At 47.2% G+C, this 16481-nt stretch overlaps 1 protein-coding gene across 4 annotated transcripts in view; it reads right to left on the bottom strand.

Moving 5' to 3' along the window:
* ADCK1 (aarF domain containing kinase 1) overlaps window positions 1-16481 on the bottom strand; it is a 211326-nt gene that overhangs the window by 137219 nt on the left and 57626 nt on the right. For all 4 annotated transcript variants that reach the window (XR_007774436.1, XR_007774435.1, XM_050953282.1 and 1 more), the window contains exon 4: window positions 12598-12801. Coding sequence is in view for 2 of the 4 variants with exons in the window: in XM_050953282.1 (XP_050809239.1) it covers window positions 12598-12801 (204 nt within the window). In the remaining 2 variants the exon portion in view is untranslated. The remainder of the gene's footprint in view (window positions 1-12597; window positions 12802-16481) is intronic.

Below are 16481 nucleotides of genomic sequence, written 5' to 3'. Positions count from 1 at the left end.
AGTCATTACCTTCTCATGGGTGACATGAACAGAGATGGTTGGGTCTCTGTCCAGTTCTTATCAGGGCAAGTGTCTGCATCTCAAAAGCTGCATTGCAGCTGAACAACGCACCCTTGTGGGGTGTCTCAGCAGAGCGGCCAAGCACCGAAAGGGCCCCAGAGACTGAGCTCCCCCTTGGAGGTCCCTCCTTGGTAAAGGCAGTAGGGGCCAGATAGAGTGGAGGAAGCTTGTGCTGCTGCTCACACTACACCTGGTCTTTAGTCAGAAAAGGGGCATCAAGTCACCTGGGCTGTCAACTCAGCACCTTTCACCAGTGCTACACTCACACAGGAGATGTAAAGGAGACAGAACCAGCCCAAGCCAAGTGTGCTCCCTCCTTCCTCAGCTAAGCCATTTGAAATCACACATTAGTTAGCCTGTTCCCCTGAGGCAGTCACTTCACCCCGACTCAAGTCACCCCTCTGATTACAGACAATGGCAAAGGGCCTTTGATCTGGGATCCATCAACAACAGGCCAGGCCTCTTTCAAAGTCAGAAACCGAAAGATGGCCACCAGGAAGCCACGCCATGTCTCCCGCACACAGCGACAGGCTGTGTTTCCAGAGGCCACTTGGAAGACACCAGCCATGCAGAGGCTTGGATATGGAGTTTTACTCTCTAGCAGGGACAAAGTCACAACACTGGGCAGCTCACAAGAGAAGTGGACTGAGGGAAGCACAACAGTTACCTACAGCAGGATTTGCCCTCGTCAGCTCATCTTCATAAAAGGGCCTTAGGAATTTTAATCACTCTAGGCCTCTCTAGCCCACTGATAAATGGGAATAGCATTTAATAGACGTGAGCCAGTAAGTCACATCCGTTACTGTCTCTGAAGAGTGTGGCTTCTTTTCCCGCTCACAGCTGATATTTCCTCAAAAATTATTCACTATCTGAAACTATCCAGTTCATTTTTTTTTTTAATTTTCTTGCTAATTATTTTAACCTTAGAGGGAAGGATGGTGAACAGCCCTTGGCAAGAATTCACTATTCGAGCACAGCTGGCTGGTTGTGATTGGTAAAATAAATCATGTGGTATAGTTCTGGTTCCCTGATTGGAGGTGCATGCACACACTCCCTCTGTGAACAGCAGCATGTGTGAATTTATAATTCCACTTGCTTCAAATGCTCAGGTGTGACTCTGAAATGTGTGTCTGGTGAACCTTCCTGCCCAAAAAACCAGATGACTCCAAATGTTCACAAGATATGAATATAAAATCCAGATAATTAGCTTTAAAATGTGACCAAATATTGATGGATGATGTGGGGCACTCTTTCTCCCTCTCTAATTCTGACCTACATCCAGGGGGTTGGGAGGCTTCAATCACTGTCTGGAAAGTGCTTTGAAATCTTTGGGTAGCTCCTAACTATTCTCAACCATGAAAAGGTCATGTCCTCAGCTTTAGCTTTCATCTGAACAGTGCGCCCAGACAAGGGTTTCTATCTTTCCTACCCATAGCAGCCTGTAAGCAGTGAGGAGCAGCTGCTGGCAAGCTTCACGTGCTTTATATGGTTCAGCATTCTCCTTTGGAACTAGGGTCTGCCTCTCAGGATGGGCCATACAGCAGCACCAATTAGACCACTGATTCACTTTATAAACTAACAAAAAACCTCGCTTCATCCATTTGGCTTCACAAGGAGACCTGGACATGCCAGGGCTGGAGCCCACAATTCCCTTATTTCATCTCAATGGCACAAGCATCCTTCTGTGGGAAGTCCTATCAGAAGACACACACACTCTGCAGATGGGTCAATGAATCCAATTGGGAGAGCTAGGTACACAGGTGGAGACTGCCATCTTGAAGGGAAGAATCCATGGGGGGCAAATTGGAGATATGAGCATACAGGCAGGAGGAAATCAGGTCTGGGTCTAGCCAATCTCCAAGTTGGATAACCGGGTGAGACTCCTTTCAGAGTGTGCCTGCAGCATGCCTGGAAACACAACACCTCCAGTGTGGCAGTCTAAAGTACTGCTGTCCCTGCCCTGATCACAAACTCAGTCCCTTTGTGTGTTAAACAGATACCCAGGTTCCTGGACAGGTGAAATATATCATTGTAAGCCTGATCAGATGAGAATAGCATGGTGCCACCACATGAGGAATGTTAGCCCCAACTGAACACAGCTAGTTCCTGTTAACATTGGGGACAGAAAGGGTTACCCATGTGCTGAGGCAGGTTTCACAATCGCCCTGTTAAAGACCCAGATTTAGCCATTAATCTACAGCACACGCCTTCCAATCAATGCCTGATCTGTCATTCCAGAGCCCCAAGGGACATGGATACCTGGAGAAGAGATTTAGCATGGCTGTAATGCATATCAGCAGACAAGATGTGGCACAATGATGACACATCATCAAAATCTTGAGCAATCACAAGTTAAGGAGACCTCTTTGGAAAACCCTCACAAGGGGACAGTGGCTGTTGAAGTCCATCAAGATTATTATATGCTACAATGTGCACACCTAATACAATTGTAAATTAGAGAAGGAAAGGCCTAATGCATCCCCCAAGGAGCCAGGGCAGGATTATTCCCTATAGTATATTACCCAGGACTTTTTCTGATCTGATTCCAAATGTGCCAAGAGATGAGGCTTTCACCCTGCCCTTGGGAGACAAGAAGGCCAAACTCAGAAAAGCAACTGGCCGCTTCATCCATTACCAATATCGCAAGTGTTAAGCCAGGCAGGTAGAAGAAAGGAGATTTCTTCCCTCAGACAGTTCACCAAAGCCATCCTTAACTTGGGTGATGGGAGTGGAATCTGCAGCAAGTGACTGACGTTAGTGGCACTCAGTAAGATCCTCACACAGTAGCCAAGAGCCAAAAGAATAAGTCTCCCCGGGCAATGCTGCCAGAGCTTGTAACTAGGGGTGCTCTTGTTCAAAGGATAACAATGACAACCGGGATTGCATGGCTTTGAGGAGCAGTGCTTGTGGGGGTGTCAAGTACTATGTCGGAGGGAATGTCAGTAACAGTGGCTGCTACAAAGCAAGAAGAGAAGACATAAAGGGACAAATTTGTGGGTCCAACAAAAGCCAAAGTCCTGGCAGGCAGCATGGCTGTCCTCATATGCTCAGTGCCCTGCTGTAAGACACATGCCATACCCCTGTGCCACCAGAGAGGTTACTCATCTGCGTGAGAGCCCAGCCACTGCTCCAGGTGGCTTCTTTGAGGATTGCCATCAATGGGCATCACTCTCCTGACAGGCGAGCAAACAAGCTGGTGAGAGCAGAAGTAGTTGCAGCACCAGCACAACCAGTCTCCGCTGCCTTTCAGTTGACTAATGCAGGCCCATTTGTTCTGGGTGACATTAATGCTTCTTGCCATCTATCTCAGACTCTTTAAATTACTGTTTTATGGCCAAAATCTTTTTTATAATTGATAAAAATCTTTTTATATGCTGGGTTATTGAAAAAAGTGAGGTTTTTTTATTCCTCATTATAGTTTTAATATAAATGTGTTTTTTATCGATAGCAGCTTGGAAGGCTTGTGCAGAGGGTGAGGGGGCCGCTGGGATGGGCACAATCTCCCTCCCATTTCCCCATCATCTTCATCACCTCCAGCCATCAAGGCAATAGCCCCGAGATCCCATCTTCAAGACAGATGAGTGATGGAGTTAGACTGTCATCCACAATGAGGAGGATCCTGTGACGGGGAGCAGGAGATGAAATGCAGACAGAACTCAGACTCATCAACCTTATTACACCTCCCAGTGCCAGTGAGTACTGTGCATGGGGGGAGATCAGCAGCAGTTTTCTGGGTTCAGCCTCACCCCAGCATTTCCCTGATGCGAGGGTCACCCACCATTAAGATGATGCTGATAGAGGGCCAGCAGAGCACTCAAGTTCTGAAACAGAACTAAAAAGAAATTGAGCTTTTTGCCTGGAGGTATTATGGTAATTGTAGCACAGAATACACAACACAATCCCCAGGGTCACACAGCGATGCAGGGCATGCAACGATGCATCGCCTAGAAGCGTGTGAGTGATCAGGTATTCCCTCAGGCCACAATGACAGTACTGCAGGGTATGAGACCCACTGCCACAGGCCTGTGCAATAGTATAGGAGCTGTGACAAATCCCCTGGGACTGCAGATGGGCCCCACTGTAGAATCAGCCGTACTCCCCCAGGGCTCTGCAACACTGCCAGACATGCAATGCACTCCTGGGGCCCACCCTAGAATTTGCAGCAGCCTGCCCTAGGGACCATGTGATCCAGCAGGGCATGAGGCTCCCTCCCTAAGGATAGCATTACAGGGCCAGCTGCAAAATGTGGAGCATAGACTCTCGTGGATAACATGAAGGCTCAATTGCTCTCCTAGGGGGATATAGGACCTCTGTAGCTCAGGAGAAAGAAAAACCCCTCTAAAGCTTGAGATGACTCTGCTGATGGGCTTCAGAGGGAAGAGAGTCCTTCCTCCCATCTTTCTCAGGCACAGCAAAGGCTGCTGTGACGTGGAGCACAGAATGTGGTTTGTGGGAAAGGTAGGAAAGATGAGAAGAGCTGAATAGGAGCCCAGAAAGTCTACGTACTTTCTTCTCTGCTCCAGCCTGCATCAGTTTCTCTCTCTCTCTCTCTCTCTCACACACACACACACACAAACACACACACACTCTCACTCACCCATGAGACTGTCTGACCCTTTCTGTAAACCGATTCTGCAAGAGTTACGCAAAGCCAGAGGAGAGACAAAAACAAGGTCCAGATCATGTAGGGTTATTAGAGATCTCATGGCAAAAACCAAGGTGTCATCCCGGATCATGGGAACATGCAACATTAACGGTCACATGGCAAGTGTCAGGGTTTTAGTCCCATTGTCCTGGCCCCATTCCAATTCTCCCTAGCTTCTGCCCCCAGCTCCCAGCAGCTTCAAATAGCTGTGGGATTCTTTGTCACTTCTTATCAAATGGCTCTGTGCAGTGTTCAACAGTGACTATGTTCCACCAGAGATATGGATGCATTTCAGTGCTCGGTGAATGATTCTGGTACATATGATCCGGAAAGCACATTGCGGTCCTTAGGAGCAAAAGAAGCTACAGGAATGTAGTTCCCTGTTCTCCCAGGCCACATCTCCACCAGTAGGGAAGACAATCTATCTGGTGAGGAGTATTTCACTTCACATCACAGCCTCATGGCCATGACAGGTACAAAAGTGAGGAATATGACAAGAGCAGGGCCCTTGCCCAGGGCATGGAGACCCCTGAACTACAGCTGTCTCTACAAAGCCAGCCCACCTGAGCTACAGCACAAGATGTGCTTCTGTCATATCCTCTCCATTGGCAAAGAGGGGGGCCTGGCACCCTTCCCCATGACCTGCTCTGCTCGGCACATGAGCTGGCTCATTTCACAGCAAAGCAGTCCTTAGGTGGCAGGGAGAAACTGCAAGTAATTGTAGGTGAAAATGATGGGCTCCCTGACAGCACTCATGCACCAGACAGTGAGACAGTTGTGTTGCCCCACCTATTCCCACAAGGTGGGACTGGTGGAGGCCCCTTTCAAAGCTGGGCCCTTTACCTATCAAGCTGGCTATGGTTTGGGTTTGGCTTCACAAGAGACAAGCCTTATTCCTCACACACTTCCCCATTAGCTGAGATCGGACACAGCACCTCAGGCAATAGTCCCAAGGTTTAAACATCAGAGGCAGGAGTGTTCTCAGGGAAGAGGGGACAGACGGACAGACACACACACACACACACACACACCCCATAGTTGTGCAAATCAACCCAGATGTGCGTATGCGCATAGAGCGGTGCGGGGGCTGAGGGCTGTCATTTTCACTGGGGTCCCACATTTAATGAAGATAGAGTGACCAGACGTCTCAACATTGTCAGGACCATCCCAATATTAAGGGCTTTGTCTTAGATATGCAACTATATCACTCCTCCTGCCCCCCAAAAAGTGTCCTGATTTTTCAGACTTGCTCTTTGGTCACCCTAAGTGAAGAGCACTGATCAGAAGTCGTCCCAGCCCTGCCTGTCATATTCAGCCCTGCCAGCACTAAGAGTGTAAATTTCAATAGGAGCTTTACTTATTATTAATGTGAGGCTGGGGCTAGAGAAATGTATGATGAGACCGCAGGGAAGGAGGAAGTGCCAGAATCCTTCTTCGCACACCCCAGTGCCAGACAAGGAGTTCCGCCCAAATCCCTGTAAGGCCTTCAGCTGGGTCTTCTATAACAAAAGACGCTCTCCAGTAGGCCAGGGCTGGTCTGCCATCTACTGGTCATTGGGAGCAGAACTCTTAGAACAGCTGGCCAGGAGCAGGCCCTGTACCTCGGAGAGGCAGCCTCCTCAGTCTGCACTTGGGTGGGTGGCAGGGTTTGGAAAGTCTCCAGCTTTGATTTCTAATAGGCCTGTTTGGTGGTTCTGTTTGGAGGATAAGTTAAACTCCATCCTGGCTCAGAACCCAGCTTTATTAGAGACTGGACAGGCTCCAGGAACAGGGAATCAGAGGTCTGGGCTCACTGGAACCTACCAAAGGAGATTGAGAGGAACTGACAGAAACTTCTGCAGGGATCAGGACAGTCCAGAAAGACCTGGTTTGAAAACTGGGGGACATGATCTACATGAGGAAGCTGGGAGTAGAGCGGGCATTTGGGCACAATGACTCTCCACAAAGGGAAAAAAACATCTGGGATAAGCGAAGTGATCAGGGGAGGGGTCAGATGCTGTAAATATAAGTGAGCTGGACAGATGCCTAGATTTGTGTCTGTCAGAGGAAGGGACTGAGGGGTCCGCAGGAAAGGCTGGAAGGTGAGACTCAGACTGATTTAAAAGGGTCTGTGTGTGAGGGTGGGCTGGAGAGTTGACCAGAACTGAGCTGTGTGAGCATTTCAATCTGGGCAGGATGGGGACCATTGTGGGGCTGGATGGGAGGGGGCAAGCTCAGGCTTGTTGGAGTGTGTAAGAGGGCCAGATATGCAGTTGCACTGGGAGGTGCATTGGGACCAGACAGAGGTAGGACAATGAGTCAGGACATGCAGTGTGGCCGGAAAGGAGAGATATCAGGGAGTCTAAGCCACTTCCCAGTGCACTGGAAACCAGAGGACTGTTCCTGAGGTGTAGCCCATAGGTATAGATATTTGCTAGGAAAGGCATAGGTATAAGTTGAGGCAGTAATGCAACAAGCCTCAAGGCCTGTAAAACAATAGATTAGCTAAACTAATCCAGGCCTAAGGCCCCAAAAGCCTTAGCATAAGCAGCTAACCAGAAGTAACCCTCTATCATACAGGATAAAATGCTGTAATAAACAAGTATGACTAAACTGTTGACAGGTAACACAAGATGCTAATTTATACCAGCTCTAGATATTTTAAATTAGGAATATCAGCTGATGTCCAACCACAAGAATGCAATGGTAACTAATTGACGTGTTTGTTAATGAGCTTGAGGTAAAAGGCCCAGTAAGCTACGGGGAAAGGGCACCCCAACATTAGAAGGGTGAGGAAATACAGATAAGGAAAAGGGGTGGAAATGATACCATACCAAATATGAATGAGGCACAGTGGGCACCAGCACAACACATTATAAAAGTTCTATCGCAGCCTGTGCGTCTCGGGAGATGCCAGGATGTTGACACCGCTGCTGCTGTGGCTGCTAAGGATGATGACTAACACGTCAGGTTTTTCTAAAAAAGAAGGTGTGAATATACTGATGCTCAGATGCAGGGTGTTTTGGCCATCTAGTATTATCTATTTTGCTGGGTTGGAGTCTTTGTGATTTTGCTAACTGTGCTAATAAAAATATTACTAACTTGTCTCAGTGCATACCGGGGTTCTTGTAATAACTATATTTCTGGGTCTGATCATGAGAACCCTGTCAAACCACAGAATGCTAACTGGGAATTACTATATAATCAACAGATCAGGCAATAGAGAGTCATATTTGGGGTTGGGATGGACAGCACTGGAGCCAAACAGAGGAGACAGATATCAAGGACACATGGAGGAAAGGAGTTGTTGCACAGGCTGCTGAATTGGTCCCCATCCAGGAGAGGGACCTGGATATTGTGGTGAAAGATGCTCTGGAAATGCCTGCCAGTTCCTCCCCGTTTCTAAAGTACATTTTTTTTTAAAGAGCTAGTTTTAAAGTTTACTGATTTGATACTACCAGAAAAATATTTACTTTCCAGAGCACAGGTTCCACTGAAAGTAGTTTGGCTACATTCCAAAAGTATATGTAAAGAGAGGTGAAGGAGAGGAAAACTTTGGGGATGGGGCACATGCTTTGTCAAGTTAGGTTAAAAGAACAGATACAAATCAGAGTTGAATAAACTTTCCTTCCCTCTGGCACTGTCTAACGGCTCCCACCTGTGTTCCCTGTAAGCTGCGTGGTTGGGTGGCTGCCCAGGAGAGACTGAAGTGCTGTGCAGTTGATTAGCAGAGCCACACACATCCAGCCAGCAGTGTTTGTTCAGGTGCCCCTCCCGCAGGCTGCTTTGCAGCCATGTTGCTTCTGCAGCTGCTCCCAGGACCCTCCTGCTGACTGTGCAGGGGACAGGAGGAGGAAGGAGGGTCCTGATGTCATGGTGTTCCCTTCCCCCAGCCCCTGTACCCCATCTCCACAGAGCAAGGTAGAGGGGAGGGGACAAGGCTCAGGACTCACAGCAGCTCTGAGGCCTGAACAAGCATTCGGGTGAGTGAGTGCCTTAAAGAGAAAGCACACGGTCTCTCAGAGACTTCTCCAGCAGCCAGCACGCACAATCTCTGTCTCTGTCTGTCTGTCTCTCTCTCTCTCTCACACACACACACACACACTCTGCCCCTCTTCCCCGCCCATGCACCCCATCTCCACAGAGCAAGGGAGGAGGGACATGGTTCAGGAGGAGGAGAGCTTTCAGTGAGTGCCTTAAAGAAACAGCAAACGGGCATCTCTCAGAAACTTCGCCAGCAATCAGCACATAGAGTCTGTGTGTGCGCGCACATCTCTCTCTCTCTCACACACACACACACAGTCTCTGTGTCTCACGCACACACAGTCTGTGTCACAAACCTCCCAACACTGTTGTTGTTGTTCTTGGTACTTCCTGCAATGAACATATATTCTCTGTAATTTTATTATTTCAAAGTGTTGTTATTTGAGTTTTTCTGACTGGTCTATGCATTTCATAATTTTTATTTCTCACTTAAATTTAATTCTTTGAGTAGTGAGTTCTAAAATGCCTAACTTGTCCAGGCTGGAGTAATTATCCCTACTGGTAACTTTTAAAAAGTATATATTATATCTAGGTGGTTTGCTTCCACTGGTGGCGCACATCCGCACATTACCTTGGTGCACATAACAAAATTTATTCCGCACATGGGTGGAAAAAATCAGAGGGAACACTGGCTCCCACCCTTGAGTGTTTCCTGAAATTTAGTGAAATTTCCTTTGCTCAGTGTCATCCCATTGCTCCAATTCATACCCTCCTGGAAAGCCTCATCCCCAAAGTTTTCCTCTCCCCCACCCTCTTTACACAGTCCTTGAGAGTTGTCACTTTTGACATGATCGTTTAAGCAACCTACTATGGCTGACATTAAAAACACAGCATTTGCTGACAGTGCTCACAATGGGATATTGGCGATTATTTATTATCCAATAGCTCCTATCTAGCACTAGGCACTGTCCAAATACACACAGATCAGAGCTGCTGCAGTATTCTCATATATTTAGAACAGGAGAAGACAGTGTGATCCACTGATTGGCATGTATTATGCCTCTCCTTCTGTGTCTGATCAGCAGAAAACAGTCATCTTCTACTGCTCCAAGCTAACGGATTAGTCCTGTAGCTCATGCTGCAGTGCTGAAAGTCCTGGGTTCCAACACAGCTTATTGGCCCATGATAGGAGTTCTTACATCCCCACAAACTCCCATAGCCCTGCTACAGGAAGTGCTGTCCACTGTATGCATATTGAGCTCTTTTAACCATTGCTCATAAATCAGGCCCATCAGCCTCCTGATCATTTGTGCTGTTCTTTGAAAACATTGTTTATTTCTGTTTCTCAGGTGCATGGCGCTTTAAGAAACTATTCTAGGTGGGGTCACATTAAGGCCACCGAGAGAAGGACTACTCCCTTCCAGCACCATGACATGATGTGGCTGCATATTCAACTCAGTATTATTGGTTCTTTTCCCCCTCCCTACCACATCCCATTGCAAACTCCTGTCTAATTTGCTGGCCACTCTCACCCTTAGTCTCTTTAGCCTTTGCTGTTTGTCAGATTTCTCCCTGCAATATCACTATTTTTTGGTGGGTTTTTCCTCCCAAATCTGTATTGATCCAGGTTGAACCTCATTTCATTACTTTCTGCCCCTGCTCCCACCCATGACAGTTCTGCAAATGAATTCTACAGCAGCAAGATTGGGCCCTAGGTCAGTTTGGATCATTTCTTTGAATCTCTCCAGAGTTCAGGTTCATTATCTGCTTCAAGTACATTTTAGCTGCAGGTTTCCAGGCATCATGTTGTTGTCTCTTGGTTCCTGACCCATCAAGGTAATATTTCAATATTCCATCTCCCACTCCCACCCTCTTACCAAAATCCCAATTTTCAATTCAACATTTTGTTTTTAAAATGTGGTGAACATATTTCTAAGCATGGACTAGCTTCATCCGTGGTGTAAGTGCACGGCCTTCCACAGGCTCCAGCAAGGAGGCCTTCAGCAGATTAGGCTTCTCAAAATCCTTTTTGTTTTTAACTACCTCGATTCAGTTGCCTATAACTAATGGACTCAAGCAACTATCTCTGACCTCATTATGATCCACCCTTACCAGCACCTTTCTTTTTCTCCAAATTTCTTCCCTTATCTCTATCTGATTCCTTCTTCTCTGTCTCTTTTAATACCCTTTTCTCTCTCATTTTAGCATTCTTATTTGCTTCCTCTGTCTCTTTAAAATTAAAGATCACCCCGACACTGCCCATGTGAGTGAAATGAATACTAAGAGGAAAGGCTGCTGCTGAGAGGGGGATTCGAGTTGCCTCGCTGGGAATCAATGAGGCATGGAAAGCTCATCTAACTCCTGAAACGCTGAAAGAAACCAGGGCGGATCAGTGGCAGCTGAAAATGCATTTAAGAGAGAAGAAAAGGCCCCGTCACCGAGCGCCCATTCAGCTAGAGAGAGAAGCAGCACGTGCCGAGCCAGAGGCGGCTGCTTTTGTGTTTTAATACTGTCTAATCCCAGCCCGGCTTCCCTCTCCACCCACCACGGGGGAAGGCTGGCTGAACCTCTACTCTAGGGAGAAGCTGGAGGATGGGTACTGCAGGGAGTGGTTACACTGGCCTGTTTCTCTCCCTCCATGTATTTGGTGTGCTACAAATCCAGCTGGTACTAATCATGCAATGAAGCTGAGGGGTGTTGGTCTCACATACAGGCAATATGAAGGCTGGTCATAAGCTGACATTAACTCTGCAACTGAACTATGGGGAAATGCTCACTGTCATTCATGAATATCCAACCCCCTTATCCAATCCCTCATGTCACTGATGAATAGTCACTCCTACAACTTACACAGAGCCAGACCCATCCCAATGCCCTACATATCCACCCAGAACACCCCCTACAGACTCCCAGGTACACACACTTAGCCATACTACCCACACAGCTAGGCGCACTCTCCCCAATACATTCCCATACACGCAGCCATAACATAAAGTACCTGACACACACCCCTTGCTCCCACACTACTCAACCCTCTCCCAGCACCCTGACCCATTTACCTCCACCAACATTCTCTACCATTACCCAGGCATAAAGCTGCCCCTCCTCCTCACATACCACTCCCATTCTCACTGCTCTGCTTCATACCCACACTCCCTATGGCCTACTCCCTACATGCGAGGCACTCCTCAGTCTGAGGATAGAGCTGTCACCATGAGGGATGAGTTGAAAAGAAGCAGGATATCACACTTACTTCACTCCCAGGCCCCAAGGGTTAATGGCGCAGCCTCCTTTGCTAGTCTGTTGCCTTAGTGTCAGCAGCAAAAGCAATTTATGCTGTTATTAAAGGGACTTATTTATTTTTTTCATCTGGGGTTAATTAGGGGCTTGTGAAAGTAAAGGGCTGTCAGAGCCAGGTACACATGGTAGAGAACAGCCAGGGGCAGTGCTATCTGCCCACACACAGATCTGCCAATGTATCTCGCTCCTCAACTGCAACACCCCCGCATTCCAATCCCGGGGAACCCCATAGCTCTGCTCATGGGCCTCAGTCCTGACCTCTTGCACCCCTGCTATTCTCAGACCAGGCCCTTGCACACACTGTTCTGCTGATGTCCCTCATTCCTGCCCAGCAACCCTCTCCTCCCCCGTAATTCTCACAAGACTTTGCCAGCCATGCCCAGCAATGTGTGGGAAATACCACACTTGCCCCAGAGCTAGGATAAGATGACTCCCACTGCTGTCTCTCTTGTAATCTAAGTCTTCCAAAGCACAAGGCCAGTGTCGTGAACTTCCTTGTCATGTTTCCACCTATGAAGGAAAATCACCAAGCAGCTCATTGCTCCTGTTTCCCTCTGGCTCGCTGCCCAGAGCTGTCATGCTGCAGCTGGCTTGCCTGGCAGGCCAGTGAGGGCTACATTGTCTCATACCTCTTTGCCCAGGTCCTCACGGATCACTTGTTCAATCTCCTGCATGCTGCTCTGTGGGGCCTGGCTGTGTAGTACCTTCAGGGTGCGAGTGTATTCCTCAGGCAGAAGGTAGTCGAGTGCCCCCAAATGCTGCCCCACTTTGATGAAGGTGCCTCTGTTGGCACAGCACAGGTCCCGGAGACGTTCCGCAGAGCGCAGATGCACCTGCAGAGAGATCAAAACATCAGCCAAGCCCCTTTCTCCAACTCTTTGCTCCTTATTCCTCCCTTCACCTTTGCTTTCCCCCCATGGGCCCCCACATGCATGCACACTTTTACTCCCTTAGGTTTCAAATGCAGCTGCTTTTCTTTTCTATTTTTATCCTTCCTTGGAGGTGCACCTGCATCACCTATTGTCAGCTAAACTGTGGGAATGTGTTTTGTTGATGAACAGGAACTGATACAGAGCCACAGGGGGCGTGCCACAGCATAAAGCAAAAAAGTCAGGACCATTGCTCCAGTTTAAAACACACATGCGTGGCTCTGTTCCCAGTGTGAGTGCAGTGGAGTAAAGGGGGGGGAGGGAGGAGAGGGAAGACAGATGCCATCCTGAGGGTGTCAGCACAGAAACTTCCTCGGGGGAAGACATCCTATTTAAAGACACAGCAAAACAAAAACAAAAACTATTTTCCGTCAATTTAGCAGGGGTAAATGGTGCTGATGGGCAGCTCCTTGGCAATCTGATCCTATCTACCAGCAGAATAGCTACAACCTGTGCAGGGGCCTATTCATTGCCAGTTGAAGTGTGATGTCAGTGAAGTGGACACTAGGAATTAGGAGGCCTCTCAAATTCATTTCACATTGGCCAACAACCAGCCATCAAACAACAACAACTGTAGATGGCTACAACACTGCAAACAAGTGTAAACACACACTAGCCAGGTCTGGAGTTCAACCAGTGACCCTGAATCTGTATCACAAAAGTGTACAAGTCACCTGACCCTTTAATAGCTATGATTTATTCTGCCTTACACTATTACTAGAAACGCTCCCTGGGGCACAGGCACACTCGACATTCAGGAAGGTAACAAACTGTGACTGACTTTATCCGGCTACATTATTAGAATTCCAGAAAATTTACAAGTAAAAAGACCCATCCATTTCTATACTTTTCTTCTATCTGCATGCAAGTGGCTAATACTTCACAGCATCAGGTATCAGCAGTCAGTCAAATCCCAAACAGAAAAGCAATTCTGGAGTGAGCTCCCTTTTTCAGTGACATTGCCACAAACATCAGCTCCTAGCAGTTCACACCCAGTCACTCAGATATTCAGAATACCTGGAGACATGACCAGCAAAAAACTAGCATTAGTGTAACTTTCAAAAGTTTAAAACAAAAAACAAAAACAAGCACTAAAAAGGTAGGAAATACAAAGCTCAGGTTGCAAGCTAAGTCAGCCTTTACTCTGCTCACTATCCCACTGCTTATGTTTTAACATATAGGCTATGTCTGCACTGCAGCTGGGAAGTGTAATTCCCAGCTTGGGTAGACTGACACATGCTAGCTGTGATCAAGTTTGTTTACCAAAAATAGCAGTGTGGCCATACTAGCAGAGATAGTATCTTAGATCTGTACCTAGGATCTCAGACAGGATTCCACTCAGGCAGCTAGCCCAAGCCACTGCCATTACCACAAGAGCCACACTGCTATTGTTAGTCCACTAGCTAAATCAGAGCTAATATGTATATATCTACCTGAGCTGGGAATTACACCTTCCAGCTGCAGTGTAGACATACCCTATATATTAAAACATAAGCAATGGGGTAGTGCGCAGAGTTAAGGCTGAGCTTTCAACCTAAAACTCTGCATGTCCTAACTTTTACGTGCTTGGCTTGAATACTCTTCTTGTAGCATTATGAATTATTGATCAATGAAAACAACAATGTGGGATTTTAAATCCAGTCTCGCAGCCAGTAAGTTGCAATACACGACATTCAGTCCTCAGACTTGGCTCTGTCTTCAACAGTTTTCAAGTACATAAAAGGTTGTTACAAAGAAGAGGGAGAAAAATTGTTCTCTTTAACCGCTGAGGATAGGACAAGAAGCAATGGGCTTAAATTGCAGCAAGGGTGGTTTAGGTTGGACATTAGGAAAAACTTCCTAATTATCATGGTGGTTAAGCACTGGAATAAATTACCTAGGGAGGTTATTGAATCTCTGTTATTGGAAATTTTTCAGAGCAAGTTAGACAAATACCTATTAGGGATGGTCTAGATAATCCTTAGTCCTGCCATGAGTGCAGGGGACTGAACTAGAAGACCTCTTGAGGTCCCTTCCAGTCCTATGATTCTATGATTCAAGGTGCTCCATGGCCCAGGCCCAACATATGTAAAAGCTCACATAAAGCTTCAGAGTGAAGACCACTGCTCAACAACTCCACTCCTCTGGCACAGTGGAACTCTTGACCATAAAGCTTGTCTGTCAAAGCTTGGAGATGGAGTTTTCTCAGGGGCTGCTCAGAGGCTGTGGAACTACAGACCATCAAAAGCCTCATCACGTTCTGCTTCAAGTGCAAGACATATTTCTTTGACCAGCCTTCTCTGTATAAACACAAAGTAGCGTCTACATTAAAAAAAACCAAACTCTCACACTCAAACCCAAACCCTACATTGCAGACACAATTCTCCTCTTGCGAGGCTGAGTGAGAATGAACTATACATGACAGAGTTTAGTCATGTTGCTAAAATGCACTACTGGAAAGCGCTCTGAAGCTATGGCAATTATTGCGGTATAAGAACCTGTGTAGAACAGAATAGTGGAACAGGGAGACCTCCCTGTGATCCCAGGAGCCCCTTAAAGCCAACTCCAAACAAGTCAAGCTTGAAAACTGGATTCAGTGTCTCACTCAGGGAGAACAAATTTGGAGCCTAAACTCCTCAGTATCCTGAAAGAGCACTACGGTCCCTTTAAACAAAGCAGGGCACATCCTCCAGCCCCTTGCCAGGAGGTGAGGGGACTCTGATAAAAGTATGCCTGGAGGGGGCTCAAGAAGTTAAACATCCTTGGGGGAGGTTGCAGTAGAGAACATCAACCATTTAACACCCCAGGACAGATCAGTGCAGGCAGCATTTTGGCAAAATGAGTTTCCACTCTCTGAAAATAACTAGCATGCACTCACACAGAGACACCCTCAACGGGATGGACTGCTGTAAATGCTTTGTCCCGGAGCTCCAATCCCTCCACTGGTGTCCAGTTCACTTCCCGTACCAGTTCAACACCTGGTCCTGAGCTTCCCATCTCTCATGCAGCTACGTCAGTGATAGCATCTCTCCTTTGAGACAATGCATCTCAGCAAGGCCAGAGGAAGCATGCAGGAGTCAGACAAATCTCTCTCAATCAAGGAGATTCAGCTGTGAAACGAGCTGCTAGAGGAGGTCAAACCAATCCAGAGTCTGACCCCTTTCTGGGCACCCTACAAAAACCTCTTCTATGACAAAGCATTTCTCACTATAAACAACAATACCTTAAAAGAAGGGGAATGGAGCAGAGCAGAAAACTCAGGAGATACATGAGGGGTATTGTATGCAGATCTCATTGACCTATGAATCACATAGATACTATGGTGCTGGACACTCCAGAAAACCCAAAATAGATCAGACAGGTAGATGGATGTGCCAACACACATACATAAGCTTACATGTGTGTGTGTGCGCGCGCACACACACACACACACATCCCTTTGCAAGTATAACCCATACTACAAAAGTGCACACACCTGCCACAGCTCAAAAGTGCACTCAGACTTACATATATAAAATGCTGCCTTCAGGTTGTCTGGGCTGCAGTCACAGGGAAGAGTGTGCTGCATTTTATTGGACTCCTTTGATTCTTTTGTTGTGGCAACT

The sequence above is a fragment of the Gopherus flavomarginatus genome, chromosome 5 (assembly GCF_025201925.1).
Source record: "Gopherus flavomarginatus isolate rGopFla2 chromosome 5, rGopFla2.mat.asm, whole genome shotgun sequence".
In the NCBI taxonomy this organism is placed as follows: Eukaryota; Metazoa; Chordata; order Testudines; family Testudinidae; genus Gopherus; species Gopherus flavomarginatus.
The sequence above is the reverse complement of the archived record's forward strand: the minus strand, read 5'-3'. Positions and strand labels throughout refer to the sequence as shown.